This window comes from Carcharodon carcharias, chromosome 2, assembly GCF_017639515.1.
Source record: "Carcharodon carcharias isolate sCarCar2 chromosome 2, sCarCar2.pri, whole genome shotgun sequence".
In the NCBI taxonomy this organism is placed as follows: domain Eukaryota; kingdom Metazoa; phylum Chordata; class Chondrichthyes; order Lamniformes; family Lamnidae; genus Carcharodon; species Carcharodon carcharias.
The window spans coordinates 131,078,328-131,104,698 of NC_054468.1; the positions used below are offsets into that span (position 1 = coordinate 131,078,328).

A 26,371-nucleotide genomic window follows, 5' to 3' on the forward strand; every position below is an offset into this window, starting at 1 on the left:
AAGTCTATCTGGTCATGTTGAGCGGCAGGTCCAATGAATATGAATTTGGACCCGTCATTAAGAATGGCCTGCATCTTGTTGATATATTCACGCTGGTTAAGGATGACTATTCCCGTCTGTCAGGTTTATTGATGTGTATGTCTGGAGTGGTCTTAAGGCCTCGCAACATTGTAAGACATTTGCATAGCATGTGAAAATCATTGCAGTGGTTCAAGAAGCCAGCTCACCACCACCTTCTCAAGGGCAACTCGGGATGGACAATAAATTCTGGCACATCCAGCAAAGCCCACATCCTGTGAATAAATAAATAAAAGGCATTCGGAATCCCGCAATATGCGTGTGCCAGATCAGCTAGGCGCACTTTCAAGGATTCAACGTCTTCAGTGGATGCTGGTTTCTGGTGGGATAGCTGGGTGTAGAGGAATTCGAACTCAGCAAATACCTCTTCCCATTTGAATTGGGGTGAAGGCACACCAAAATTGAAACCATGCACAAGAACAAACTTCTCGCTTTCTGAGATTTGTTCCATGTTTAGTGGCGTCTTTAATTGCATTGCCAAACCGCAACTGCTTAAGTGAATTTATAGTGCGAACATGTTTGAACTGGGTACTGTTTATGGTGTGGTCATCTATTGCGCCAACATAGCGGCATAAACGGATCAAATCAAACAATGAAAGAATTTGAGCAAAAGGTGAAGCTAGCTGTTTCACGCTGCTACTATGCAGTAGCAACATGAACGGTATTCACCACTAACAGGATGCTGCCGCCAAGCCAAAAAGATGCCTGCCAATCTCACAAATGAGTAATGCAGTGTATGAATTTCAGTGCCAGTGAGATGCTAGGTATGTAGGCCATACCTTCCAAAGATTGGCTGGTTGTATCAAACAGCATATCGCTTCCGCTGTTTGCAATGGGCAAGGTACAAACCATACCCAACCAGCTTGTGCTTGCAAAACTCAAAACACATTGTCCAACATTAGATGTGATCCCGTGATTGGACAAAATTTGCTGTATAATCCTCAATGTGCTAAAAATCACACTGGCAACCAATTTAAGATTGTCAGTCAGGCTCTCAGTGTGACACACATTTGCATGTACTAGAAGCTACATATATTAATACACAGGGCCCTGTTCTTTGCAGACAGAAAGAACATGTACACACATTGCACCTGTTTCAGCTAAACAAAATAAGAGATAGCCATTTGCTGGTTCAATTCCCTGGGCAATGCCTTAACTAATCGGAGTAAAGATGGCTGGTTTAAATTTCAAACAATGCTTGGCAGTTAACTGGCAGTTACCATTAACTGCTGCATTCTCCATGGCATCACCTCTACCAATCAAAGTCCACTTGCCAACCAATCAGCACTCTCTTCTCATACAGTATAAAGTTGTTGCTTCCCCTGACATTGGTATTCTTGTGATTGACCTGATGAGTGCAAGATGAAAAGCTTTGACAAAATGTCTTTTTCCAGCAATTCTCAAGTTCTGGGCTACCAATCGACTATTTGAATACTAGGTTTTGTAAATGGTTTTAATGAGCATTGCCACTTTAAAATTGTATGACTCAAGCAGTTTTCTTGTGATTGGTTGAAAACAAATATTCTTTAGTGCTGTTGGCTCAGCCTGTTTAAACTGAAACGTTGCAAAATAGCTGGTCACTCTTTCAGCTAGTTAGGTGAATGCGAAGGTGAGCAGAACTCAAGACAATAAACTGCTCACCATGGCTCTCTTCTCTTCCCTGACCCCTGTTATTATTGCAGTGATTTGCATTTGTTTGGCTGTCCTGTGGAGCAGTATCAAAAAAGAAACGGGAGAGAGAAAAGTCAAAACTGAAGAGAGAACCAGTTCCAGACGCTGGGCAGATGAAGACTTAGGAGATGAGACAGAGCTTATGGTGGATGAGAATGGTAAGATTAAATATGAAAATAGCATTGGACACCAATTTAATCATGAAGATGGTGGTGAAATTAATCTTTGGTGGGGGAGAAAACACAGGAACAGGGGTAGGCCATTGAGCCCCTTAATTCTAATCTGCCATTTGTAACTTAACCTGATTTAATTCCCTTGATTCGATAACCATTGATGCCCTGTTCTAAAAAATTATCAATCTCAGTTTTGAAATTTTCAATTGACCCAACCTCAGCAGCTTTTTGGATGAGAGTTGTAGCTTTCCTCCATTGTGAAGGAATATTTCAGAATATCTCTGAGCAGCCTAGCTCCAACTTTAAGGTTATGTCTCTGTGTCCTGCCCTCCTCCACCAGAGGAAATAGTTTCTCTCTACCTAACCTATCAACTCCATTAATTATCTTCAACACACAATTTAGCTCACCTCTCAATCTTCTATGTTTATCTATCTATTCATCCTATCTTCATAATTTAATCTTTTTAGCCCTGGTGTGTCTGCACTGCATCCCCTCCAAAGTCAAACCTTTCTGAGGTGCTCTGTGAAGAACTAAACACAGTACTCTAAATGGCGTGTAACCAGGGGTAGAATTTCCCCCCGTTGGGGGGGTTGTGTGGGGGCGGGCGGGCACAGACCTGATCGGTGCCCCCAATCGGGTCTTTGCCTCCATTTTACGTGGCTGGGCCAATTAAGCTGTGCCCTCCCTGTGCAGACTGCGGGGGGGGGGGGGTTCCCTGAGTCGGGAATGTGCTCTGTTGTGCATGCACGCAAAAGAGTGCAGAAATCTCCCTGAGGCACAGATTAGTTTAAAGTTTCTAAAATGTAATAAAGGGGAGAAAAATCTTTAGACCATGTCCCCTCATGTGAAACTGTCACATAAGCTGGGACACGTGTATTAATTTTATTAAAATTTTTACCAAGATTTCAAAAACATTCATGAAACCTCATCCCGCCTGTGGATGAGGTCCCATGAAAAATGCGAAGGCTGCCTGGGCTCTTTGCCTACTTGCCAACCTTAAGGTTGGATGGGCAGCTCCATTAATTATTTTAATTGTTAGCTAAATGGCCTTAATAGACTTTTGACAGTTTGGCAGGCGCACAGCCGAGTTGGCTGTGCACCTGCCGAACTCAAAATCTAAATGATGCGCGGTGACATTGCAACACATGCCCGACTTCACTCCTCATCATCTTACGCCTCAGAGAGCGGGCCCCATCCTCGCTTGCCGAGCTGAGAAGTCTCCCCCAAAGGTTGATAAAAGTGCCAAATAACGTTCATCCTTTGTATTCCAGCTCCCTTAAGATAAAGTTACCTCTTTTGGTTTCTAGAAAGGTCACTGGGTTTAAATTTTTTTGGCGTGGTATTGAACAGCATTTGCAACATTGTTATCCAGAAGTGCTGAGTGGATGATCCACCTCAGCCTCCTCCTGAGGTCCCCAACATCACAGATGCCAGTCTTCAGCCAATTCAATTCACCCCAGTGGCTGAAACCACTGGATACAGCAAAGGCTATGGGTTGTGACAATATCCCGGCAGTATTACTGAAGACTTGTGCCCCAGAACTAGCCAGGCCCCTAATCAAGTTGCTTCAGTACACTGGCTACAACACTGTCATCTACCCAAGAATGTGGAAAGTTGCCCAGATATGTCCTGTCCATAAAAATCAGAACAAATCCAATCTGGCCAATTCCACCCCATGAGTCTACTCTCGATCAAATGCCATTGTTGCTAACACCTCCCATCGCTTTGCTTTCAGGTAACACTTACAAAGCAATAACCTGCTCACTGATGCTTAATTTGGTTTCCACCAGAGTCACTCAGCTTCTGGTCTCATTACATGGACAAAAGAGGTGAATTGAGACTGACTGTCCTTGAATTCAAGGCAACATTTGTGGTGTCAAGGAGCCCTAGCAAAATTAAAGTCAGTTGGAATTAGGGAGAAAATTCTTCACTGGTTGGAGTCATACCTAGCACAAAGGAAGATGGTTGTGGTTGTTGGAGGCCAATTATCTCAGGACCAGGACATCGCTGCAGTAGTTCCTCCAGGTAGTGTCTGAGGCCCAGCCATCTTCTGCTGCTTCACCAAAGACCTCCATCATAAGGTCAGAAATGGGAATGTTCACAAATGCTTACACATTGTTCAGCACCATTCACGATGCAGAAAGACCTGAACAACTTTCAGGTGTAGGCTGACAAGTGGAAGTAACATTTGCACCACACAAGTGCCAGGCAATGACCATGTTCAACAAGAGAGAATCTAACCATCTCCCTTTGATGTTCAATGGCATTGTCATCACTGAATCCCCCACTATCAACATCCTGGGGGGGGGGGGGGGGGGGGGGGGGGGGGGGTTACCATTGACCGGGATGCTGGCCAGTTAATCATTGGAAAGTGAAACCTAGAGGTAACATAGGGATAGATGAGAGTCTCATCAGCAGATGAACTGAGGTAGGGTCAGAGACAGGCGATGTTATAAAGTTTCAAGTAACTCGCCTTCTCTTCAAATAATGCCATGAGATCTAACATCGACCTGAAAGGCAGATGGTGCCAATATTTAATGTTTCACTTGCAGTATTGCCTCAGTCCTCCAACACGAGTGTCATCCCTAGTTTAACCAAAAACCTCCTGACTGAGAGGTGAGTTTGGTGTCTAGAACTGCTGCCATTTTTGAAAGGGGTACAGAGCAACAGCATGATATTAAAATAGTCTTTGTCCCACACAAGAAAAATTGGTGTGAGGGAAAACATGTATTTCCCCTCCCAGAAGGGAAAAAAAAACAGTAAAGACTGGGAAATAAGAGTAGTGGTCTGAACTGTTTTTTCCTTCTGGGCTGTTTATGGAGCTGGCACAGAAAATATGTCTTTTAGCTATTAACTCAGTAAATGATCAACCTACTTGCAACACATTCAGTAAAGATAACTTCAGTGATTAAGCCTTCAACCTTTGGCAACTGATGTCAAGGTCAGAAATCAGCTTGTGATGTTTATGTACAAATACATGGACATCACAACATAGAAACAGGTATTTGGCCCAACTTGTCCATACCAGTGTTTAAACTTTACACAAGCTGCCTCCCACTCCTCTTTATTCAATGCCATTAGCATAACCTTCTTTTTCCTTCTCCTTCATGTGTCTATATAGATTCCCATTAAATACTTCATCCTCTGCAACTACGTATTGTGGAAGTGATTTCCACATTTTAACCACTTCTCTGGATAATGAAGTTTTTGCTGAATTCCTTATAAGAACATAAGAAATAGGAGCAGGAGTAGGCTGTTCTGCCCCTCAAGTCTGCCCCACCATTCAATATGATCATGGCTGATCTGGCCCAGGCCTCAACTCCTCTTTCATACCAGCTCCCCATAGCCCTCAACTCCCCGATATTTCAAAAATCTATCTACCTCCTCTTTAATTACTTTCAGTGATCTAGCCTCCACTCTGGGATAGAGAATTGCAGACATTCACTACCCTCAGAGAAGAATTTCCTTTGCATCTCAATTTTAAATGAGTGTCCTCTTATTCTGTAACTATGCCCCTTAGTCCGAGATTCCCCACTAGTGGAAACATCTTCTCAACATCTACCCTGTCAAGCCCCCTCAGAACTTTGAACATTTCAATAAGATCACCCCTCATTCTTCTAAACTCTAATGAATAAAAGCCTAACTTGTTTAGCTATTCTTGATAAGTCAACCCCTTCATCCCAGGAATCAGCCTAGTGAATCTCTTTTGAACTGCCTCCAATCCCAGTATATACTTTCTTAAATACGGGGACAAAAACTGTACACAGTACTCCAAGTGCAGCCTCACCAACACCCTGTACAGTTATAACAAGACTCCCCTATTTTTAAATTCCAACTCCCTAGCAATACAGGCCAAAATTTCATTTGCATTCTTAATTACTTGCTGCACCTGCATGCTAGTTTTCTATGTTTCATGCACAAGAACACCCAGATCCCCCTGTGCTGCATATTTTTGGGTCTTCCTCCATTTAACTAATAGTCTGCCTTTTGATTCTTCCTACCAAAGTGCATGACCTCACACTTTCATACATTAAACTCCATCTGTCAAGTTTTTGCCCACTCACTCAACCTATCTATATCCCCTTGCAGATTTGTTATGCCCTCATCATGACATGCCCTCCTACCTATTTTTGTATCATCAGCAATTTTGGATACATTACACACTGCCCCCTTCTCCAAGTCATTAATATAGATAGTAAATAATTGAGGGACTAGGAATGATCCTTGTGGCACTCCACTAGTTATGTCTTTCCAACCTGAAAAAGACCCATTAATCCTGACTCTCTGTCTTCTGTGTATTAACCAATCCTCAATCCAATTTAATACATTACCCCCAATACCGTGAACTCCTATCTTGTGCAATAACCTTTTATGTGGCACCTTATTAAATGCCTTCTGGAAATCCAAATACACTACATCTACCAGTTCCCCTTTATCAACTCTGCTTGTTATATCCTCAAAGAACTCTAGCAAATTTGTCAAATATGATTTCCCCTTCACAAAACGATGTTGATTCTGTTTGATTGTGTTAAGCTTTTCTAAATGTCCTGCTATTTCTTCCTTAATAATGGACTCTAGCATTTTCCCAATGACAGATGTTAGGCTGACTGGCCTATAGTTTCCTGCTTTTTGTCTCCCTCCCTTCTTGAACAGGGGTGTCACATTAGCAGTTTTCCAATCCGCTAGGACCCTCCCGGAATCCAGTGGGATCTGGAATATTTTGACCAATGCCTCCACTATCTCTGCAGTGACTTCCTTTAAAACCCTTGGATGCAGGCCATCAGGTCCTGGTGACTTGTCAGTCTTTTGTCCCATTAGTTTGTCAAATACTTTGTCCCTTGTGATAGAGGCTATTACAAGATCTTTCCTCGCATTAGCTCCTTGCTTATCTGATATCTTTGGGATGTTTATAGTGTCCTCCAACGTGAAGACTGATGCAAAATATTGGTTTAAATTATCTGCCATTTCCCTGTTCCCCATTATCAATTCTCCAGTCGCATCCTCCAAGGGTCCCATGCTCACTTAGCCACTCTCTTTCTTTTCATATACCGTAGAAGCTCTTGCTGTATGTTTTCATATTTCTTGCCAATTTACTCTCATAATCAATTTTCTACCTCTTAATTAGCTTTTTAGTCATCCGCTGCTGGTTCCTAAAACATTCCCAATCCTCTGGCCTACCACTAGTTTTCGCCACTTTGTATGCCTTAGTTTTTGATTGGATACTCTCCTTGACCACCTTTGTTAACCACAAAGGGTGATTCATCCTTCTCATGAAGTCCTTCTTTTTGACTGGGATACATTTTTGCTGAGCGTTATGAAATATCTGCTTAAATGTCTGCCACTTCTCATCCACTAACCTTCCCCTTAATCCATTTTCCCAGCCCGCTTTAGACAACTCTTTCTTCATACCTCTGTAACTGCCCTTATTTAAGTTAAGGACACTGGTTTGAGACCCGAGTTGCTTGCCCACAAACTTAATTTGAAATTCTGCCATGTTATAATTGTTCTCCCCAGAGGACCCTTAACTAAGATATTTCTTCTTAATCTCACCCCATTACACATTACTAGATCTCAAATAGCCTGTTCCCGGGTAGGCTCTGCAACATATTGATCTGAGAAACAGTCCCTGATGCACTCTGCAATTTGTCTTCCATGTTACCCCAGCCAATCTGATTTGTCCAGTCAATATGCAGATTAAAATTACTCATGGCAATTGTAGCACCCTTCTTACAAGCCTCCATTATTTCCAGATTTATACTTCATCCTACAGTAATTCAACTCTTCAGGGACCTATAGATGACTCCCACCTGTGACTTCTTCCCCTTGCAATTCCTTATTTCCACCCAAACTGATCCAACATCATGATCTATTGCACTGTTTTCACTACTCAGCACTGCACCACTGCACTGACACCTTCCTATATTAACAAAGCTACCCCACCTCCTTTTCTTTTTTGCCTATTTTTCAAGAAAAACATCGAATACCCTTGAATATTGAATTCCCATCTTGGTCATCTTGCAACCACATCTCTGAAATAGCTATCAAATCATATTCATTGATTTCTATTTGTGGGTAAATAAGATTAGAGAGGTAAATGCATGGCTCAAAGATTTGTGTGGGAGAAATGGGTTATTGAAGTTATTAGTGACTGTCTTGTACTTATGATCCTAATCTTTGTCTCCCTCCTTTAGTAAAAGGAGTATGCCAACCATTACACTCACCATCCTTTAGAATGCAAGAATAAGAGCTCTATTATTTAACGTTAGATTTATTAAGATGAGAATTTAACCTCTCAAGCTATGATAAAGGGCACTAAGGTGCCAAAGTGGACAAGGTGCCAAAAAGATTTACAAGAATGAAAGCAGAATTGTACCCATCAGAAAAGTGAAGGCTGAAGAGTAAGCTGATTGAGGTGTTTAAGGTTACGAAAGTGTTTGATTGGGTCCACATAGACTGGTCTGTGCCAATGGTGTGCTCCATCACAGGCCTCCTCCCACCCTATCCTAACCCTACGAGCGTGTCCTTCTAATCCTTTGTTGCTCATGCACTTTTCTACTTATCCCTTAAATGCATAAATGTTATTTGCCTTAACTATTCCATACGATAGCGAGTTCCACATTCTAACCACTCTCTGAGTAAAATAAGTTCAAGTTTTAAAGGTGTACTTTTGTTGCTCTTTGCTACTTTCAAAAGGTGCTTCCTGCCAAGATTGAATTTGTGGGACTTACCGCATGACTTCTTGAAGTTGTCTTAGACACATTGTTTAGGCTTGACAAAGGCAGCTCTCTTCCAACTTCTCTCCGTTCTTCTGTAGATTGTTCAGTGTGGAGGACACTCTATTCACTGGACCATTGCTGCTTGTCATGACTAACACTTATTCCATTAGCTCCTGGAACGCTGGACACTTGAAGTTGAAAAGATGAGAAGTAAATGGAAGTTGAAGTGGTTACATTAGTATTCTTTCATGTGACTGAACTGGTTATATCAGTAGTTATTCATGCAGAATCATAGAATGATACAGCACAAAAAGATGCCATTTGGCCCATCGTGCCTGAGCTGTCTCTCTAGTAGAGCTATCCTATTAATCTCGCACCCCTCTTTTTTCCTTATAGCCCTGTAAATGTATTCCTTCAAGTATTCAATTTTCCTTTGATTGCTGCTATTGAACCTGCTTCCACCACCCTTTCAGACAGTTCACAACAGATCACTGTGTAAAATTATAGCCGGAATTTTCCAGGCCCTAAAGAAGAGTCATATAGACTCAAAACATTAACTCTGTTTCTCCCTCAGATGCTGCCAGACCTGCTGAGTTTTTCCAGCATTTGCTGTTTTTATTTCACCTTAAGCCTGTGTCCACTGGTCACCAACCCTTTGCCATTGGAAACAGTTTTTTCTGATTAATTGTGTCAAAACCATTTATGAGTTGGAACACCTTCAGCCTTCTCTGCTTTAAGAACAATTCCAGCCCTTGCGTATAACTGAAATTCCTCATCACTGATACCATTCCAGTAAATCTCTCCTGCACTCCCTGAAGGCGGTGACTGAGGGGATTATGATATTCAACGTGTGATTAAGCTAGTTACATCAGGAGTCACTCATTTGAGCTGGTTGTAGTAGCCACTGTGTGATTGAAATGGCTTCATCACTTGTCACTGGGGAGAAATTTCCCTTTTTGGCTGATTTGCTCTTGAAAAATTCCAATGTGTTGAAAATTGGGAGGTGACTCTTTGGGTACTCCGCTGACACACAAGACTCACCTGAGAGCATATTCATATAGTCATCTAAAGGGGCAAGCAGCCTGTCAGCCTGAAACAAGCACAAGGCTGCTTTACAGTGCAAACTGGCGTCATATGCTCACCATAGGAAACATGCAAAATCTGTGAATAAATGGGCAAAACAAGCACCGTCTGGCTCCACAAAAATACAGAAGGCCATTGCTGGGTCACCTCACCTCCCACCCTGTGGCTCAGTCAGCCTCCCCTGCTCCTAAGGACCTATCTATGGGCCAGTTCAGTACCAGAGCTGACCAAGATTCATTAGGCCTTAACCAACAAACTGCACTGAGCCTGTTTGTTGCTCATGACTAACTCCTTCCATTTACATGCAGGGTCTCAGGGCTGGAATGGGCCTGCCACTGAAATTGCCTGTTGTAGGTAAGAGTCAAGTTCCTCCCTCACTGTGCAATTGAAGGAGTAAATCACCGAGGCTTTTAAAATTACATTTCAGGGCTCTCTTGACTATGGATGCAGCCAGTGTAGAAGCCATTTTTAAAAAAGGGGAGTCAGAGCTCATTCAGGTAACTACAGGCCGGTTAATTGAATGGGTTTGAGGTTGAACTTGACTTAATGTGATCGTGCAAGTCAACAGCCTGTTTTAATTTGCATTGAGTTTTATTTGCATTGACTTCAGTCTGTCACACTTCAAGTCATAGAGGACATGAGGTCTGCCTGCTGGACTGGCCAGTGACTTGGGACTAAGTATCCTCTAGGCCAAAATGTTGTGACTATTTTGTGCTCTGGCAGCTTTAATTCAGATATTTATTTGTCTTATGTCCCACAGCAAGTGTTTAATTCTACATGGTTCTGTGTAATTCACCAAATTTTACTCTGGCCCTTTCATTTCCAGCTGGGGATTTTCTTGAAAAAGACCTTGAAGTGCAGCATATTCCATATTCAGCACCGCGTTACTCAGAGGATGAAATGATCTGCAGAGCTAATAAGTTTTACCAGCAGATGAATGCACGAAGGAGTATCCGCTTTATCAGTGAGGAAATGGTACCCAGGGAAGTGATTGACAGTATCATTAGGACAGCAGGTATGACCAGGTCACTTCAGTCTCAGCATCAACAAAAAAAAAGGAAATTCAAGAGAATTCCAGAGCAGAGAGTTTCAATTTAGTAGGAATTTGATGGTTACCTGGCACTGTTGGATATCATGAAGATGTTAGGTTCAATCCTTCCTATTCTACCCATTTATTCTTCATCCCTTCTTCCTTCCTCTCCCCTTCTTTCCTCCATTCTTACCATCAATTGTTCTTCCCAACCTCTGCTTCCTCCCTTCTTCCTTTCCTTCCTCCATTCCTCTCTCCCTCCTTCCTCACTTGATCTCTCTCCCTTTCTCCTTCTTTCCTACATCCTTTTCCTTCCCTTTTACCCTCCCACTTCTTCATTTCTCTATCTGATTCCTTCTGCCATGTCTCCAACCTCACTCCCTCCTTCTTACCCATCCTTTTGAAGTGTAACAACTATTGTAATGTAGGAAACACAGCAGTCAATTTGCACAACAAAATCCCATAAACATAAACCAATGACATCATCAGTTTTAATGATGTTGATTGAGGGATACATATTGCCCAGGACAGGGGGAGAACTCCTCTTCTCTTCTTCGATATCTTTTATGTCCACTTGAGAGGGTTTAATCTCTTGTGAAAGATGACACCTCTGACAGCGCAGCTCTCCCTCAGTACTGCACTGAAGTATCATCCCAAATTATATGGTCAAGTATCTGGAGTGGGTCTCTGAACCACAGCCTTCTGGTACAGAGGTGAGAGTACCACCACGGAGCCACAGGAATATAGGCCCTTGAAATATCAAGGGGACAGAAGGGTTCATGAAGACTGCAAATAAAACTGACTCTCCATAGAACAGCAGTCGTCTGGGCAAAGAAGCTTTTAAGAGATCTTTAAGCAGAGTCAGCAGAGGAGCACTGACTTGTTACTTACTTCTTTCTCTAAGGCTGTGGTGACCTCAGGGCTCTTTTTAAACAATACTTTCATGGGATGTGAGCATTGCTGGCTAGGCCAACATTTATTGCTCATCCCTAGTTGCCCTTGAGAACGTGATGGCGCAGTCCCTGTGGTGTAGGTACACTCACAGTGCTATTGGGAAGGGAGTTCCAGAATTTAGACCCAATGACAGTAAGGAAATAGTGATATAGTTCCAAGTCAGGATGGTGTATTCTTTGGAGGGGAACTTGCAGGTGATGGTTCCCATGTGTCTGCTGCCCTTGACCTTTTAGGTGGTAGAGGTCACTGGTTTGGAAGCTGCTGTTGAGGGATCCTTGACGAGTTGTTACAGTTCACCTTGTAGATGGTGCACATTGCTGCCACTATGTATCGCCAGTGGTGGGAGTGAATGTTTCATTTGGTGGATGGGGTGCTGATCAAGTGGGCTACTTTGTTCTGGATGGTATTGAGTTTCTTGAGTGTTGTTGGAGCTGCACTCATCTAGGCAAGTGGAGATTATTCCATCACACTGCTGACTTCTGGTGGACAGGTTCTGGGGAGACAGGAGGTGAGTTATTCTCCAAAGAATTCCCTCCTGGGACCTGGTCTTTTAGCCACGGTATTTATATGGCTAGTCCAGTTCAGTTTCTAGTCAATGGCAACCCCCAGGATTCAGTGATGGTGGTACCATCAAATGTCAAGGGGGGTGTGGGGTGATGGTTCAATTCTCGCATCGAAATATAGGACTTAGGAGCAGGATTAGGCCCTTCAGCCCTTTGAGCCTGCTCTACCATTCAATGAGATCATGGCTGATCTTGTTGTGGTCTTAACTGCACTTTTCTGTCTGCCCCTCATAATCCTTGACAAGTTTTAGATAGACAAGGGAATCTAACTCAGCCTTGAATCAATTCAAAGGCCCAGCCTCTGCTGCTTCTTGGGGAAGAGTATTCCACATACTAACAACCCTTTGAGAGAAATACATTTCTCCTTCTCCATCTTAATTGGGAGACTTCTTATTCTTAAACAGTGTCCCCTCGATCTAGTCTCTCCCACAATGGAAACATCCTTTCAGCATCCACCCTGTCAAGTCCCCTCAGGATCTTATATGTTTCATTAAGATCACCTCTCACTCTTCTAAACTCCAATGGGTATAGGCCCAACCTGTTCAACCTTCCGCCATAAGATAAGCCCCTCATCCCAGGAATGAGTTGAGTGAACATTCTCTGTATTGCTTGTAATGCAATCATGGAGATAGTCATATCCTGGCTCTTGTGTCGTGTGAATTTTAACTGCCATATATCAGTCCAAGTCTGAACGTTATCCAGGTTTTGCCACCTATGGACATGGACTGCTTCAGCATCTGACGAGTTAAAAATGGTACTGAACACTGTGTGCATCAGCGAACATCTCCACTTCTCCACTTCTGACCTTATGATGGAGTGAAGGTCATTGATGAAGCAACTGAAGATGGTTGGGCCTAGGACACTACCCTGAGGAACTCCTGCAGTGATGTCCTGTGACTGAGATATTTGGCCTCCAACAACCACAATCATCTTCCTTTGTGCCAGCCAGTGGAGAGCTTACCTCCCCTGACCCCTTGATTTCCATTGACGTCAATTTTGCTAGGGTTCTATGATGCCCTACTTGATGCCTTAATGTTGCCTTGATGAGTACTTTGAAAAATAAATTTATGCCGCAGAGGTAAAGACCAGAAAGCAAACTAAAAAAGACACATTTTAAACTGGGGAAAGTACCTGTAAACTATAACTGTTTCCAGGGGAAGTCCTCAGTTTTGGAAAGAGCAGAGTTGATGAATCAGTTTGAGAATTGGGCTGGGGGCGAGGGCAGTGGTGTCATCAATGGAAAGAATATTTATTGTGGACGTTTCACAGGAGAAACATTCCACTGGCAAAATGGGACACAGATTTAAGATACCTGGCCAAAATAGATATCTTTTTTGCAGTGAATTGTTCTATGGAATGCATTGCCTGAAAGTGAGCAAATTCGATAGTAACTTTCAAAACAGAATTCGGTATACACTTGAAAGGGAAACATTAGGGAAAGCAATGGGGAAAAGGCAGGGAAATGGAACTGATTGGAATGCTTTGAGAGCTGGCACGGGTACAATGGGCCAAATGACCGCCTCCTGTCCTGTAATGTTCTATGATTCTATTTTGGTCTCATTAAATAAGTCAATTTTCTGCTTTCTTAAAGGCACTGCTCCAAGTGGAGCACATACAGAACCCTGGACCTTTGTAGTTATAGAAGACCCAGAGACAAAACATCAAATTCGTGCAATAATTGAGGAGGAAGAAGAAATTAACTATAAAAAGAGAATGGGAAAGAAATGGGTCTCTGACTTAAAGCAAATGAGGTAGGTCCAATCATGCGATGAGTTGCTCTGCTGAATGATTGATGGGACTATTCCATTGATGTTTACCTTTCACTGTGGGCTGATTTTAAATGACCGATAAAGGAAAGAACTTATATCTATACAGGGCCTTTCATGGCAGCAGAAGTACTTTACTGTCAATGAAGTACTTTCAAAGTCACTGTTGTAAAGCAGGAAATGTGACACCCAATTCCTGCACAGCAAGCTGCCACAATCATCAAATAAATAAATGACAATATCATTTGCTTTAGACATTGTTTGAGGGATAAATATTAGCCTGGGCAGCAGGAGAAATCCACTGCTTTTCAATCAGATAGAGCCATGGGATGGTACTTCATGATCGCACCTATGGAGAGTGCGGAGAGTATTTAATCAGACAGGATGGTGGTGAATGGGAATCCTGCCTCCATCCTGATTAAGCCAGTGGTGGGAAAGCCCATGGATGGCCTTCCTGCCCTACCTTCAATTGATGCCCTTAAATGGTCAATTGATGGCCATTTAAGGGCCTTATCCTGAATCCACTTGCATTAAACCAGTGGCAGGTGGGCCTGTTGCCACGAGGCAAGCAAACCTGTGTGGTTTGCTTGTGGTTTGTCGGGGGTGACGGGGGTCACTCATGCGAAGGCACTTGGTGCCTGATTAAAGGGTCATGCTGAGGGCCAACCCCTGCCCTTGCTGCTGACCCCCGACAATCCCTCCCCCATGACCCTCACCCTGCAAAACCCCTTACGCACCACTTACCTCTGGCCTGAGTAGCTCCACGATCCTGGGCCTCCAATGGCTGTTGTTCTGGCAGCCACTGCCTCCCTGGTGGTGCTGCTGAAGAAAAGAGCTGCCAGCCTATGGTTGACCAGCAACTCTTCCAGGGCGGGACTTCCCGCCCTGGGGCCCTGACCGTGTGGAAGGCCCACAGCTGGCCTGTCAAGTGCCTGATTAGTTCATAATACGGTGGACCTTCCCAAAAGGAAGCAATATGGGTCTCTCACCAACTGTCTAGCTGGCAACTGAAACCTCAGTCGCCTCCATAAAATTCCCCATGGTATCTTTTACATCCACAGGAGAAGGTAGATGGGGACTCGTGTTAATAACTGATCAGAAAGATGGCACTTCTGAGTGCTGCTTTTCCTTGGCACTTGGCTAACCTTTGTGCTGAGGTCTCTGGAATGATGCTTGAACCCACCAGCTTTCTGACTCAGAGGCATTTAGTTGATCCAGTGTCACCTGTTAAGTGTCAGCACTACAAATTCCCTTTCAAGGGCATGACTAACAAGATACAAACAGGTGGTCTGATTAAACTAGAAAATGCTTTAAGTGAAACAACAGCAGAATCCTGATCTTATGTTCCCCTTCTGTTCAGCGTGAACATAGGTACATAAGAGCAGGAGTAAGCCATTCAGCCTGTTGAGCCTGCACTGCCATTCAGTTCGATTATGGTGATCATCTTCCTCAAAACCACTTTTCTGCACTATTCCCATATCCCTTGATGTCATTAATATCCAGAAATCTATCAATTTCTCTCTTGAACATACACAATGATTGAGCTTCCACAGCCTTCTGGGTAGAGAATTCCAAAGATTCACCACCCTCTGAGTGAAGAAATTCCTTCTCATCTCAGTCCTAAATGGCCATCCCCTTGTTCTGAGACTATACCCTTTGTTCTAGACTCACCAGTCTAGGAAACATCCTATCCACATCTAACCTGTCATGCCCTGTAAGAATTTTGCAAGTTTCAAATAGACTACCTCTCATTCTGTGAAACCCTAGGGAATACAGGCCCAGTTTCCTCAAGCTGTCCTCATAAGACAATCCTGCCATCCCAGGGCCTAGTCTGGTGAACCTTCGTTGTACTTCTTCCATGGCAAGTAAAAACATACCAATCATACACATATGTGGTGATGATAAGACTATATACAGTTAGATTTAACTAGGAGACTAAGTATGATACATATAATCTCTATCGCTACTGCTTGCAGACTGACTACAAGTCATGGGACTAATACATCATCTCTTGTCTCAAGGTGGTAGTGATTGAAAGCAGTTTAAGATATGTACCCTTAAAGGTACGTGCACACCATATCACAACAGATGCGACCTTACCAATTAAATTAAGATGTTATTACTAGTTGATGCCCTGTGGTGCTTACCTGTCACAAATGGTCTCCGAGTGTACTGACGGGCACAGCATGTTTCCATTCCAAGGCCATGCAAAATACTGCAGAAAAGAGGCAGGCCACTAGAGCAACCCACTCACTCTCTTGGCCCCATCCATTCCGGACCTCTTAAGTCGGCATCTTGGCCAGAACCAGGAGCAGCTTCAAGAGAAAGCCATCTGTGTTTACCCGTCTTGCCCTCTCCCTAACCAGGTGGCCAGAGGAGTGTGGGCCTGAAGTGCAGCCAGATGTTGAGGAGCATCCCCCTCAGATAAATGAATAGGGGTTTCCACCCTTCACACTTTGAGGACATGTTGAAAACAGGTCGCTTTTCCTTTGGCGCTGGGGCGGCAGATAGCTTTGGTGAAAATGTAGCTGTCAATACCAAGATATTTAAACAAATCCCCTAAACCTTCAGTTAAAGTTTGAGAAATTAGTTGTGAATTGGTGATTCAAAAATCTTCAAGAAAATTGGTGAGGAAACCAGGGTAGGGGTGGGGAGAAGTTCCTTTATGTTGTGATATAGAATGCTCTGCCTGAAAGTGTGGTGCAAGCAAATTCAATAGTAAATTTCAAAAGGGAATTGAGTGCACACTTGAACAGGAGAAATTTGTAGGGCTTTGAGGAAAGAGCTGGGCGCTGTGGGACTAATAGGTTAGTTTTCAAAGAGTTAGCTAAGGCAGGGTGGGATGAATGGCCTCCTTGTTCAAAAAATGTTGTAAGGATAAGCCCAGCAATTACAGACCAATCAGTTTAACTTCAGTGGTGGGGAAGCTTCCAGAAACAATTATTCGGGATAGAATTAGTAGTCACGTGGAAAAAGGTAGGTTGATTAGGTAGAGCCATCATGGATTTCCTAAGGGAAAATCATGTTTAACTAACTTGCTGGAGTTTTTTAAAGAGGTAACAGAGAGAGTGGATGAGGGTAATGCTGTTGATGTGATGTACATGGACTTTCAAAAGGCCTCCGATAAAGTGTCACACAACGGACTTGTGAGAAAATTTACAGCCCATGGAATAAAAGGGAAAGTAGCAATGTGGATACAAAATTGGCTGAAAAATAGGAGGCAGAGAGCAATGGTCAATAGATATTTTTTGAGCTGGAGGAAGGTTTGTAGTGGAGTTCCCCAGGGGTTGGTATTGGGGCCCTTGCTTTTCCTGATATATATTAATGATCTAGATCTCGGTGTGCAGGGGACAATTTCAAAGTTTGCGGAGATTATTATGACCAATGCTGTTGGTAAAGCTGAGTTATTTAGAAATCCCAGAGGGAAACTTTAAACAACTGTCGTAACTTTTAATTTTAAGTATTATGTTTGAGATGCAACTCTAAATTCAGGAATCAGACCACTAGCTCTCGAGAGGTTTTATATTAAACTAAATGAAACATTTTATTAATTTACAACACGTTAAACACAGATACCTGGCTATAAAGTACTACTATCATAACTTTTAACAAATACCCAAACTAAGCTTCATTAAGGCAATAGCAACCCATCGACTTAACCAAACACCAGGCAAAGCATTTTCACCTTATGAGTTCAAAAATGAGGTTCTTTTCACTTTGGTTCCAGTGGAGATAGTTGGAAGTTTATAGGTGCTGTTGATCTCACATTGCTTCTGCTCTACACACATGACTGCTGAAGTTTTACCTAGCACTGCTGATTGAATGTAAATTCTCATTGTATCACCAGCCTCTTTCAACTCCACCTTTTAGCAATAAAACCCCTTTCATAGTATCAATTTTATTAGTAATATAAACATAATGCTTGGCATCTGCTAGTTAGGTAGTAGTTTTCACCCCACTTGTTGAATGCTGTATACAAAAAATGCAAATGCACACTTACATGTCAAAACTAGTGCACATCAAAGCACTCAGATTAGCTGGCTTTAATCCAATTAAGACACACCCACAGACAAAACCTCTATTTTAAAATTAAAATATTTTCCAATAATATTATACGCATTAATAGCTTCATGACAGGGAGACAAAACTTGGAAGCATTGTAAACTGTGAGGAGGACAGTGTAGAACTTCAAAAAGACATAGACAATTTGATGGAATGGACAGATAGATGGCAGATGAAGTTCAATGTGGAGAAGTGTGAGGTGATGGATTTTGGTAGGAAGAACATGAAGAGACAATATAAAATAAGGAATACAATTCTTAAGGGGCTGCAGGGAAGAGGGACCTGGGTGTATTTGTGCATAGATCATTTAAGGCATTTAAGGTAGCAAGACAGCTAGAGAGCGCAGTTAGTAAAGCATATGGTATTCTGGGCTTTATTAATAAGGGCATAGAATACAAGAGCAAGGAGGTTATGCTGAGCTTATATAAGACACTAGTTAGACCTCAGCTGGAATATTGAGTAAAATTCTGGACACCACACTATAAGAAGGATGTGAACACATTGGAGGGAGTGCAGAAGAGGTTTACAAGAGTAGTTTCAGGGATGAGGTTAAGAAGATAAATTGGGTCTGTTCTCCTTGGACAGGAGAAGGCTAACAGGAGATTTGATAGAGGTATGCAAAATAAAGAGGGGGCTGGATAGGCTAGATAGGGAGAAACTGTTCCTGCTCATAGGAGGATCGAGAATGGGAGGGCACAGATTTAAAGTGATTTTGCAAAAGAAGTAAATGTGATTTGAGAAAAAGCTTTTTTACACAGCGAGTAGTTCAGGTCTGGAATGCACTGCCTGCAAATGCGGTGGAGGCAGGTTCAATCGAGGCATTCAAGAGAGCATTAGATGATTGTTTCTATTCAAATAATGTGCAGGGTTATGGGGAAAAGGCAGGAGAGTTAAAATGCTCAGAGAGCTGGTGCAGACACGATGGGCCAAATGGCCTCCTTCTGCACTGTAATATTCTGAGATTCTGTGCTGTATGGTTCTAAAGTTAGGATAGTATAGGGACAGTTGGTTTAAAAACAACAGAACACAATGGGAGCCTGACACAAAATAGTTCAAAAAGTCCATAGATTAATTTTAGGAATTAGAGCTTTGTAAGATTGACGCCTGCATTTTTTTTTGCTGTTGGCTTTTGTTTGCTGTTACTGATTGGAGGAGTCTCCCCTCAGTAAATAAATTTAAGCCCAAAACCTCAGGCCTGTGCTTCATGAGGTTGTCAACACTGCAAATGACTTGGAAAAGAAGCTATGTGAACTACATACTACTTTTCTCCCATTGTAGGACGAACTGGATTAAAGATTACCTCGATGCTGCGCCCTATCTCATCCTTGTATTTAAGCAAACCTATGGAATCTTACCCACTGGCAAGAAGACCCATTACTATAATGAGATCAGTGTTTCAATTTCCTGTGGAATTCTCCTGGCAGCTCTGCAGGTAATTCTAAACGCAGTCAGTAGGTTCTGCATGTTTATTGCATCACTCCCCAAATTTTCACTTCAGCAGTTCCTCCTTCCCATGCAATCTCTGCTTTCATTCCAGGCAGGGGGTGCATCTCAAGCAAAAATGAGCTTAAAGATGCAATGATTACAGATAGGAGAGAAATTTGAAGGGTAGGGGTAGAGTAAACTGATACCAATTCTTAATAAAAACCCTGCCCATCAGATACACCTCTGGTCATTAACTATGCCATGGGCAGGCACTAATTAAAATATATCCACGGGTGTAATGTGCAATTTTGCAGTCTGGACAGTAGTCTAGTTTTTGATAAGAATTTCAGTGATTATAAATAGAGGGATCAGCGTTTAGAACCTATTATAAATGGGCTCTAACTGCTGGTATTTCCATTCATAATGTTCTACTCATCTATCCATCTTTTTATGTCCTAATTGCCTGTTTCAATTTACAATGGGTTCGAACTGCTGGTATTTCCAGTTGTAATGTGTTCAATCTGTCAGTCTATCTATCCATAATTTTTTAACTGTCTGTTCCTCCATTTATAGTAGTTTCTAACTGCCATTCTTTCAAATCATAATGAATTTTAACTGCTGGTTCCTCCCAGTATAATGGTTTCAAACTGCTGGTGTCTCTGTTTATAATTAGCTCTGGTTCCAAGTCTTTTCATTTTAACAGGTTCTAGCTAAAGTTCTCCATTTATAGTGAGATTTAACTGTTGGTCTCTACATTTATAATTGCTCTAACTACCTTCTTCATTTATGATGGGTTCCAATTGACTGTATTTCCAATTACAATGGGTTCAAATTGTTGGTTGATCATAATGGGTTCTAACTGCCTGTATCTCTATTTTAATTCATTCTAATTGCTTGCCTGTTGATTCAAAATGGGTTCCAACAACTGGTGTTCAATGGTGGTATCTCCATTTGTAATATTTCTAACTGCCTGTCTTTCCATTTTTTAATGGGTTGTAAATGCTGGCCTCTTCATTTATAATGGCGTTTATAGCTATTGCTTCAACTGATAATGGGTTCCAACTGGTGGTACCTCCATTTATGGTTGATTCAAACAACTGTCACCTATTTCTAACAGGTTCCAACTCTGGAGGCTTTCCATTTACACTGGATTTTTATGACCAGTCCCTATTTATACTCAGCCCTTTATACTTCAGATAAACATTCCCTTCAGGTTAGGGTTGCCAACTGTGACTCTATGTATTCCTGAAGGTTTCATCACATAATTTCCAGCCCTTGTTTGGCCAACATGTCCATCCTAGTGACGCACTGCCTTCATATACAACTAGAAAGCATAAAGACTCATTATCCAATTGGATGAAGCTCGACTGTCAGCCAAACAGCCTTTCTCAGCACTCCCCGTCACCCGGCTACTGCCCCTCCCCCCCAACCATTTTCAATATTTTAATATCTGCTAAAGAGTAATGTTCAAAGAAAATTATTTAAAAAAATGTCCTTATGATTTTTCTCCAGGGCTGCACACAGCAGTGTCCTGGAGATTGGTCTTCAATTTCCTGGAGGCTCCAGGTCAGGCTTGTCTGATGTGTGGCCCGTGGGCCAGATGCGGCCAGCAAAGCCCCTCTGTACAGATCTCTGAACCAATTTTCAAAATTCCGGTCAAACAGATGAGTTTCAATGGAAGATTCTGTATTTCTCTTCTGCGTTTGCTGCTATCAGCAGCAAATGGGGTGCAGAAGCAGGCTCTGATTGGTGGAGAAGCGAACAAGGGCATTGGTGAGTGTGCTGAGGGCTGCTGAGCTGAGGGAAGTGAAGGCATGGCCGGGCTGGAGCCCGGGGAGCCAAGCAACACCAGGGCTGGAGTTGGGGAGCCAGGTAAGTCGGGCCCAGGGAGGGTGAAGTTGCTTCGGGCCTGGGGAGGAGACGGTGCATTGGTGAGTATGTGGGACTGGTTGAGTGTATTTGTGTGTGTGTGTGTGTATTTGTGAGACTGAGTGGGTGTGTGGGTGGGGAGTGTGAGTCTGCCTTATGCCCAGTCTCAGGTTTCTCACTCACTGTCACCACCAGACACCAACCAATATAGACGCACCCACTCACAGTGGGTGAGGGTGAGTGAGTGAGCACCATAAGGCTGGGTGTGACATGCACACGCACACTTTTATTAATTACTCGCCTAACAATTTATTGCTATGACATTGCTGTACTTTTGCCCAGCAATTGTTTTTTTTTCCTTAAAACCTCAGCTTGTTTTTGAAAATCAGTTTATTGTTGTGCCAAACCTTATCTTTCAGAAATTTGCCTGTCAGCCCTTGAATGAGAAAAATATGCAAACGTGGGCCCTGCAGTGAGAAGGTTGGACAAGCCTACTCTAGATCAATGGGCTGGAGGGTTGACAACCTTACTTCAGCGGGTGAAACAGCAACTCATATCAATTTATATTGTCAATTCTGATTGACGACATACAGTCACATTTGATATCTGATAACTAGCTTGAAAAATTTAAAGCTACAGGATCTCTTGCTATCCAGAAAATCATGGTCGCTTGTTAGAAAAACTAGCAAATCCCATCTGGGTGCTCTCTTTTGCTGTGAAATGTGGTGTCCTAGCAACAGTCCCCTTATCCTGGTACAGCCTTCTTTTGACCTGGGTATTTATCATTGCCTGCCTTTTGAGTTTCCAAACAGTCTTTATATATAATTGCGACACAATTCAATTTTCTGTTTTCTCCATATTCACATGCTAAATAAAATCCCAAAGCAGGCTGGGATACTTCAACCATTTGAAACACTTTAAACTATTTTAATAGAACACGTTATAAATCGAGTGTCCAATAGTTGGAATCCATTATAAATGTAGGAGCGGCAACTACAAAGCATTAGAGACACAAACAGTTAGATTACATTATAACGACCAAACCACCAGCTAGAAGGCTTTATAAATGACAACACTGTCAATTAGAAGCTGTAATTAATGGAGAGATCAAGGGCTGGATTTACATGACTGAAGCAGACCTGCCTTAGTTTAAAGGGATCCATTAGACCCAATGTTTGCTCTGGGGGCCAGGGATAGAATAGAGCTGGGCCTGACAACCCCAGCAGAACCTAGGCAGCTCCAGGTGTGGGTGAGTGTCGAGGTGAGGTGCTTAGAAGGCCTGCCTTGGTTCTTTGGGACTTTGTTAGAAGCAGTTGGGGCCTCTAAGCCTCCCCCCTCAAATCCCCTCTCTCCTCACCCACCCCAATGGCTCCTCTATGCTCACCCTCATACCCCCATGCCACCTACATGCAACTTATTCCCCACACCCAGCCCAATGACTCCTCATACCACCCTTGCAACCTCCATGCCAACTCCGTGCCAACTCATCTCCCGTCATACCCTCCATGGCCCCTCCATTGCCACTTACCTAATATCCACCATGGGCAAACCTCAGGAGCTAATGTGAAGATGAAAAAAATCCTCTAACTCGAATATGACTCTCTCTCATACAGACATGATAATGGCCAAACTTTCATTCATGAAATCCATTCAATGGTTTTAAAACTCAAGTGATTAATCCCTTATACAAACAAACTTTTAAACAGACCCAACATCAAAGACAGCTACCCCTTTAGCCTCTTTAAACTATCAAACTGTGAATTATAAGTGGACAGTTATGACTTCCTTGGGAGAACTGTAAACCAAAATAACTAAATTTGTCAAATGACCTCAAAGAAGAAATTATCAAGATGATTTCACTTTTTGCAACTTTGACTCTAACACAAATCTGAAGAAAACATGAATTAGCAGGCAAATGATATTTCAAATAGAAAGGTAAATCTCACTTTAAATAGTCAGTACAACAAACATATGTTTAGCAACCATAGGCATTGCATCACTCCTTGCACAAATGTGGCATTACTTAAACACACAGTTCCACACTATGTTCTTTATTCAGACAGAGTGGGTCAGGAGTCCAAGCTGATAACAGCTTTCACCTCTGAGCTTCACAGATACGATTATCATCAGCAAGGCTCACTTTTATGAACCCTTTTTCCCTCAGGTCAAAACACTCCTGATTGTGTAGCTTCCAGAGTTCCTCTTCAATTCAACCAACAACACCCTGGCTCATGGTTTGGCCACTTCTGGGAAAACATCCAGCTCTTATACATCTTGCAACTATTCACACAGCTTTTCAGGTTTTAGACCCTTTTAATTAGATCTCACTACCTCCAAGAGTTCCAGTCTCATTTTCTGCCAAACAGAAAAACTGACCGCTTCCTGAGAGAGATTTGCTTCTTCTCCTCACACGAATTCTCTGCATTCCTCTTTCTGCCTCAATTTGCTGTCTCTTTGTGTTGGCATCTGTGCCCTCACCCTCCAGCTCCTCTGCATGTAGCTCTGTTTTGTGTCTGCAGCTCTCCTTTGTGTCTGGCCATATGGTGCCCATATCATAATTTCCTTCCTGTTGGTGCTGCTTGCAGCTCAAGGGTCACCAGGTCACATGGACTATTATTTCTTATTATCCAAGAAAATTGTAATTCAGCTTTTAACAATTGATTCGAACTCTTAAAAGTCATTTTAAACATTCTTAAAAAAACAATGACAGATTCCACAGACATTTTAAAGAAATTACAAATTTTACTCCCTATACGGCCTCCCAGTCAAAGGCTGTCACAGGAGCAAGTACAAATGGAAATACCAGCAGTTAAAACCCAATTCAACAGCCAGTATTGCTCCCATGCATCTGTTGCCCTTGTCCTTTTAGGCGGCAGAGGTTGTGGGTTTGGAAGGAGCCTAGGTGAATTTCTACAGTGCATCTTGTGGATTGTACACATTTCTGGCACCGAAAGCCAGAGTTGGAGGGAGTGAATGTTTAAGGTGATGGCTAGGTGCCAATCAAGTGGATCAAGCTTCTTGAGTGTTATTGCACTCACCCAGGCAAGTGGAAAGTGTTCTGTTGCACTCCTGACTTGAAATGGAAAGATTTGGAGCTAGAACCCATTATAAATGGTGAGAGAGACTGCTTGAATCTATTATTCATGAAAAGGCACACAGTTTGAACCCGCCATCAACTGCAGTTAGAGCCCATTATAAGTGGAAAGTTTTGGAAATGAAATTTTGGGCCCTATTGTTGTTGGAAACAGAGATGATAGGGCCTAAAAATAGCAGTCCCAGCTGGTGTGGCAGTTTCCTGTCTGTTTTCCCACACTGGCCATTTTTTTGCTCAGACAGGTTCATTAAAAGCTTGGTTAGACTCAGATAAAGTAGGCTGTATGGGATTTCTAGTCAGCTTCCAGTTTCCCAACATAAAGAGCAGGAGGCAAGCTGCCAGCGGCCCAGCGTCAGGCCGCCTGCCACATTCCAGACAGGCCACAGGGTTTCATTGCCTGCCAGGGTAGGGATGCAGCCAAAGGCTGCCCAGTAGAGGGATGTCCCTCTGTAGAGAGAGTCCCTCACCCCATCCCCACATTGATAGTCTGTCTCCATGTTGAATTGTTGTCGAGTTATTTCCTTTCTACTGTGGCCTGTAGGCTGTTACCCTAAAGCTGGAAGGTCTCTGAATGACCATCCAGCTTCAAGAGTCCATCTGCCCCTCTTAGTCGGACTGTAGCGCTGTACTCCAGAACTAACCGCACCCTTAGCTAAGCTATCCCATTTCAGCTACAACACTGACATTACCCAACAAAGTGGAAAATTGCAAAAGTATGTCCTGTCTACAGAAAGCAGGACAAATGCAATCCAGTCAATTACTATCACATCGTCTCTCAATCATTGACAAAGTGAGGGAAGGTATCATCGACAGTGCTATCAAGTGACACCGACCCACCAATAACCTGCTCAGTTGGGGTTCCAATAGGACTTACCTAACAGCAATGTGGGTGCACCAACACTATGTGGACAGCAGCATTTCAAAGAAGAAGCTCACCACCACCTTCTCAATGGCAATTAGTGATGGGCAATAAATGTTGGCCTTGATGTTCACATTCCATGAGTGAATAAAAAGTATGACCTCAGAGCCACAGCTTGAGAGGATGGCCACATCATGCTTCAGGAATGTCATGGTTGTGTCATAGCCTTCTCTATGCAGACTTTTGGATTCAGTCACCAAATGGCCAGTAGGAGGGGATTGGCTGCAATTGCTGACCAAGACAGCAACATATCTTGGAGCAACATGCAAAATACCAATTCCAAGCTGGAGCAGAACCTGCTGAACTAAAAACGTATTCTCCTTGTTTTTTACCTAACAGCCCAAATCAATGTTAAATTTGTACAATAACATTTTAATGCAGCATTTCTGTTTCCCCCCCTCCCCCACCAACTACAGAATGCTGGCCTTGTGACAGTCACTACGACCCCTCTGAACTGCGGTCCTCGAGTGCGTGTTATCCTTGGGCGCCCAGCAAATGAAAAGCTGCTGCTGCTGCTGCCAGTTGGTTACCCAGCGGAAGGTGCTACTGTGCCAGACTTCAAACGCAAGCCACTGGATGAGATCATGGTGTTTGTGTAGATACTTCCAGCTTTGTTCACACACTGCTTTTAGTGAGAGTTAAAGGAAGCTGTGCTGCATTCCCAATATTGGCAGTTTTGAGAAAGTTATGCTCTATGGCCATTGTACCGAGTTTGGGTCAGGTGTGCTACATTTGAAACGTTGGGATTTGGGCAAGGTGGATTATTTTCAAAATTTTGTGATTTTGATTAAGGTGTAATAATTCCCAATCATGGAAGTTTAAACAAGGTGTTTATATTCCCAAGAATAGGAGATGGAACAAGGGGCTGAATTTCCTGGTCAGCGAGTGGGGGCGGGGTTCACTTGCTAATGTGTAAAATGATGTGCAGTGACGTCAGGCAGGCATCCCAACATCAGCTGCACACCCG

The 26,371-nt window shown here is 42.8% G+C and overlaps 1 protein-coding gene across 2 annotated transcripts; it reads left to right on the forward strand.

The window, feature by feature from the left end:
- The first annotated feature begins 1,720 nt into the window (after nt 1-1,720).
- iyd (iodotyrosine deiodinase) lies at nt 1,721-26,003 on the forward strand. Of its 2 annotated transcripts, XM_041182722.1 has the most exons (6): nt 1,721-1,907; nt 3,406-3,434; nt 10,584-10,737; nt 13,861-14,020; nt 19,376-19,529; nt 25,821-26,003. In XM_041182722.1, exons 1-6 carry the CDS (start codon nt 1,721-1,723, stop codon nt 26,001-26,003), a joined length of 867 nt encoding a protein of 288 aa, XP_041038656.1. The 2 variants fall into 2 exon arrangements, with proteins under 2 accessions (XP_041038656.1, XP_041038654.1); XM_041182720.1 differs by lacking the exon at nt 3,406-3,434 and having other exon boundaries at nt 10,549-10,737.
- Nucleotides 26,004-26,371: the final 368 nt, after the last annotated feature.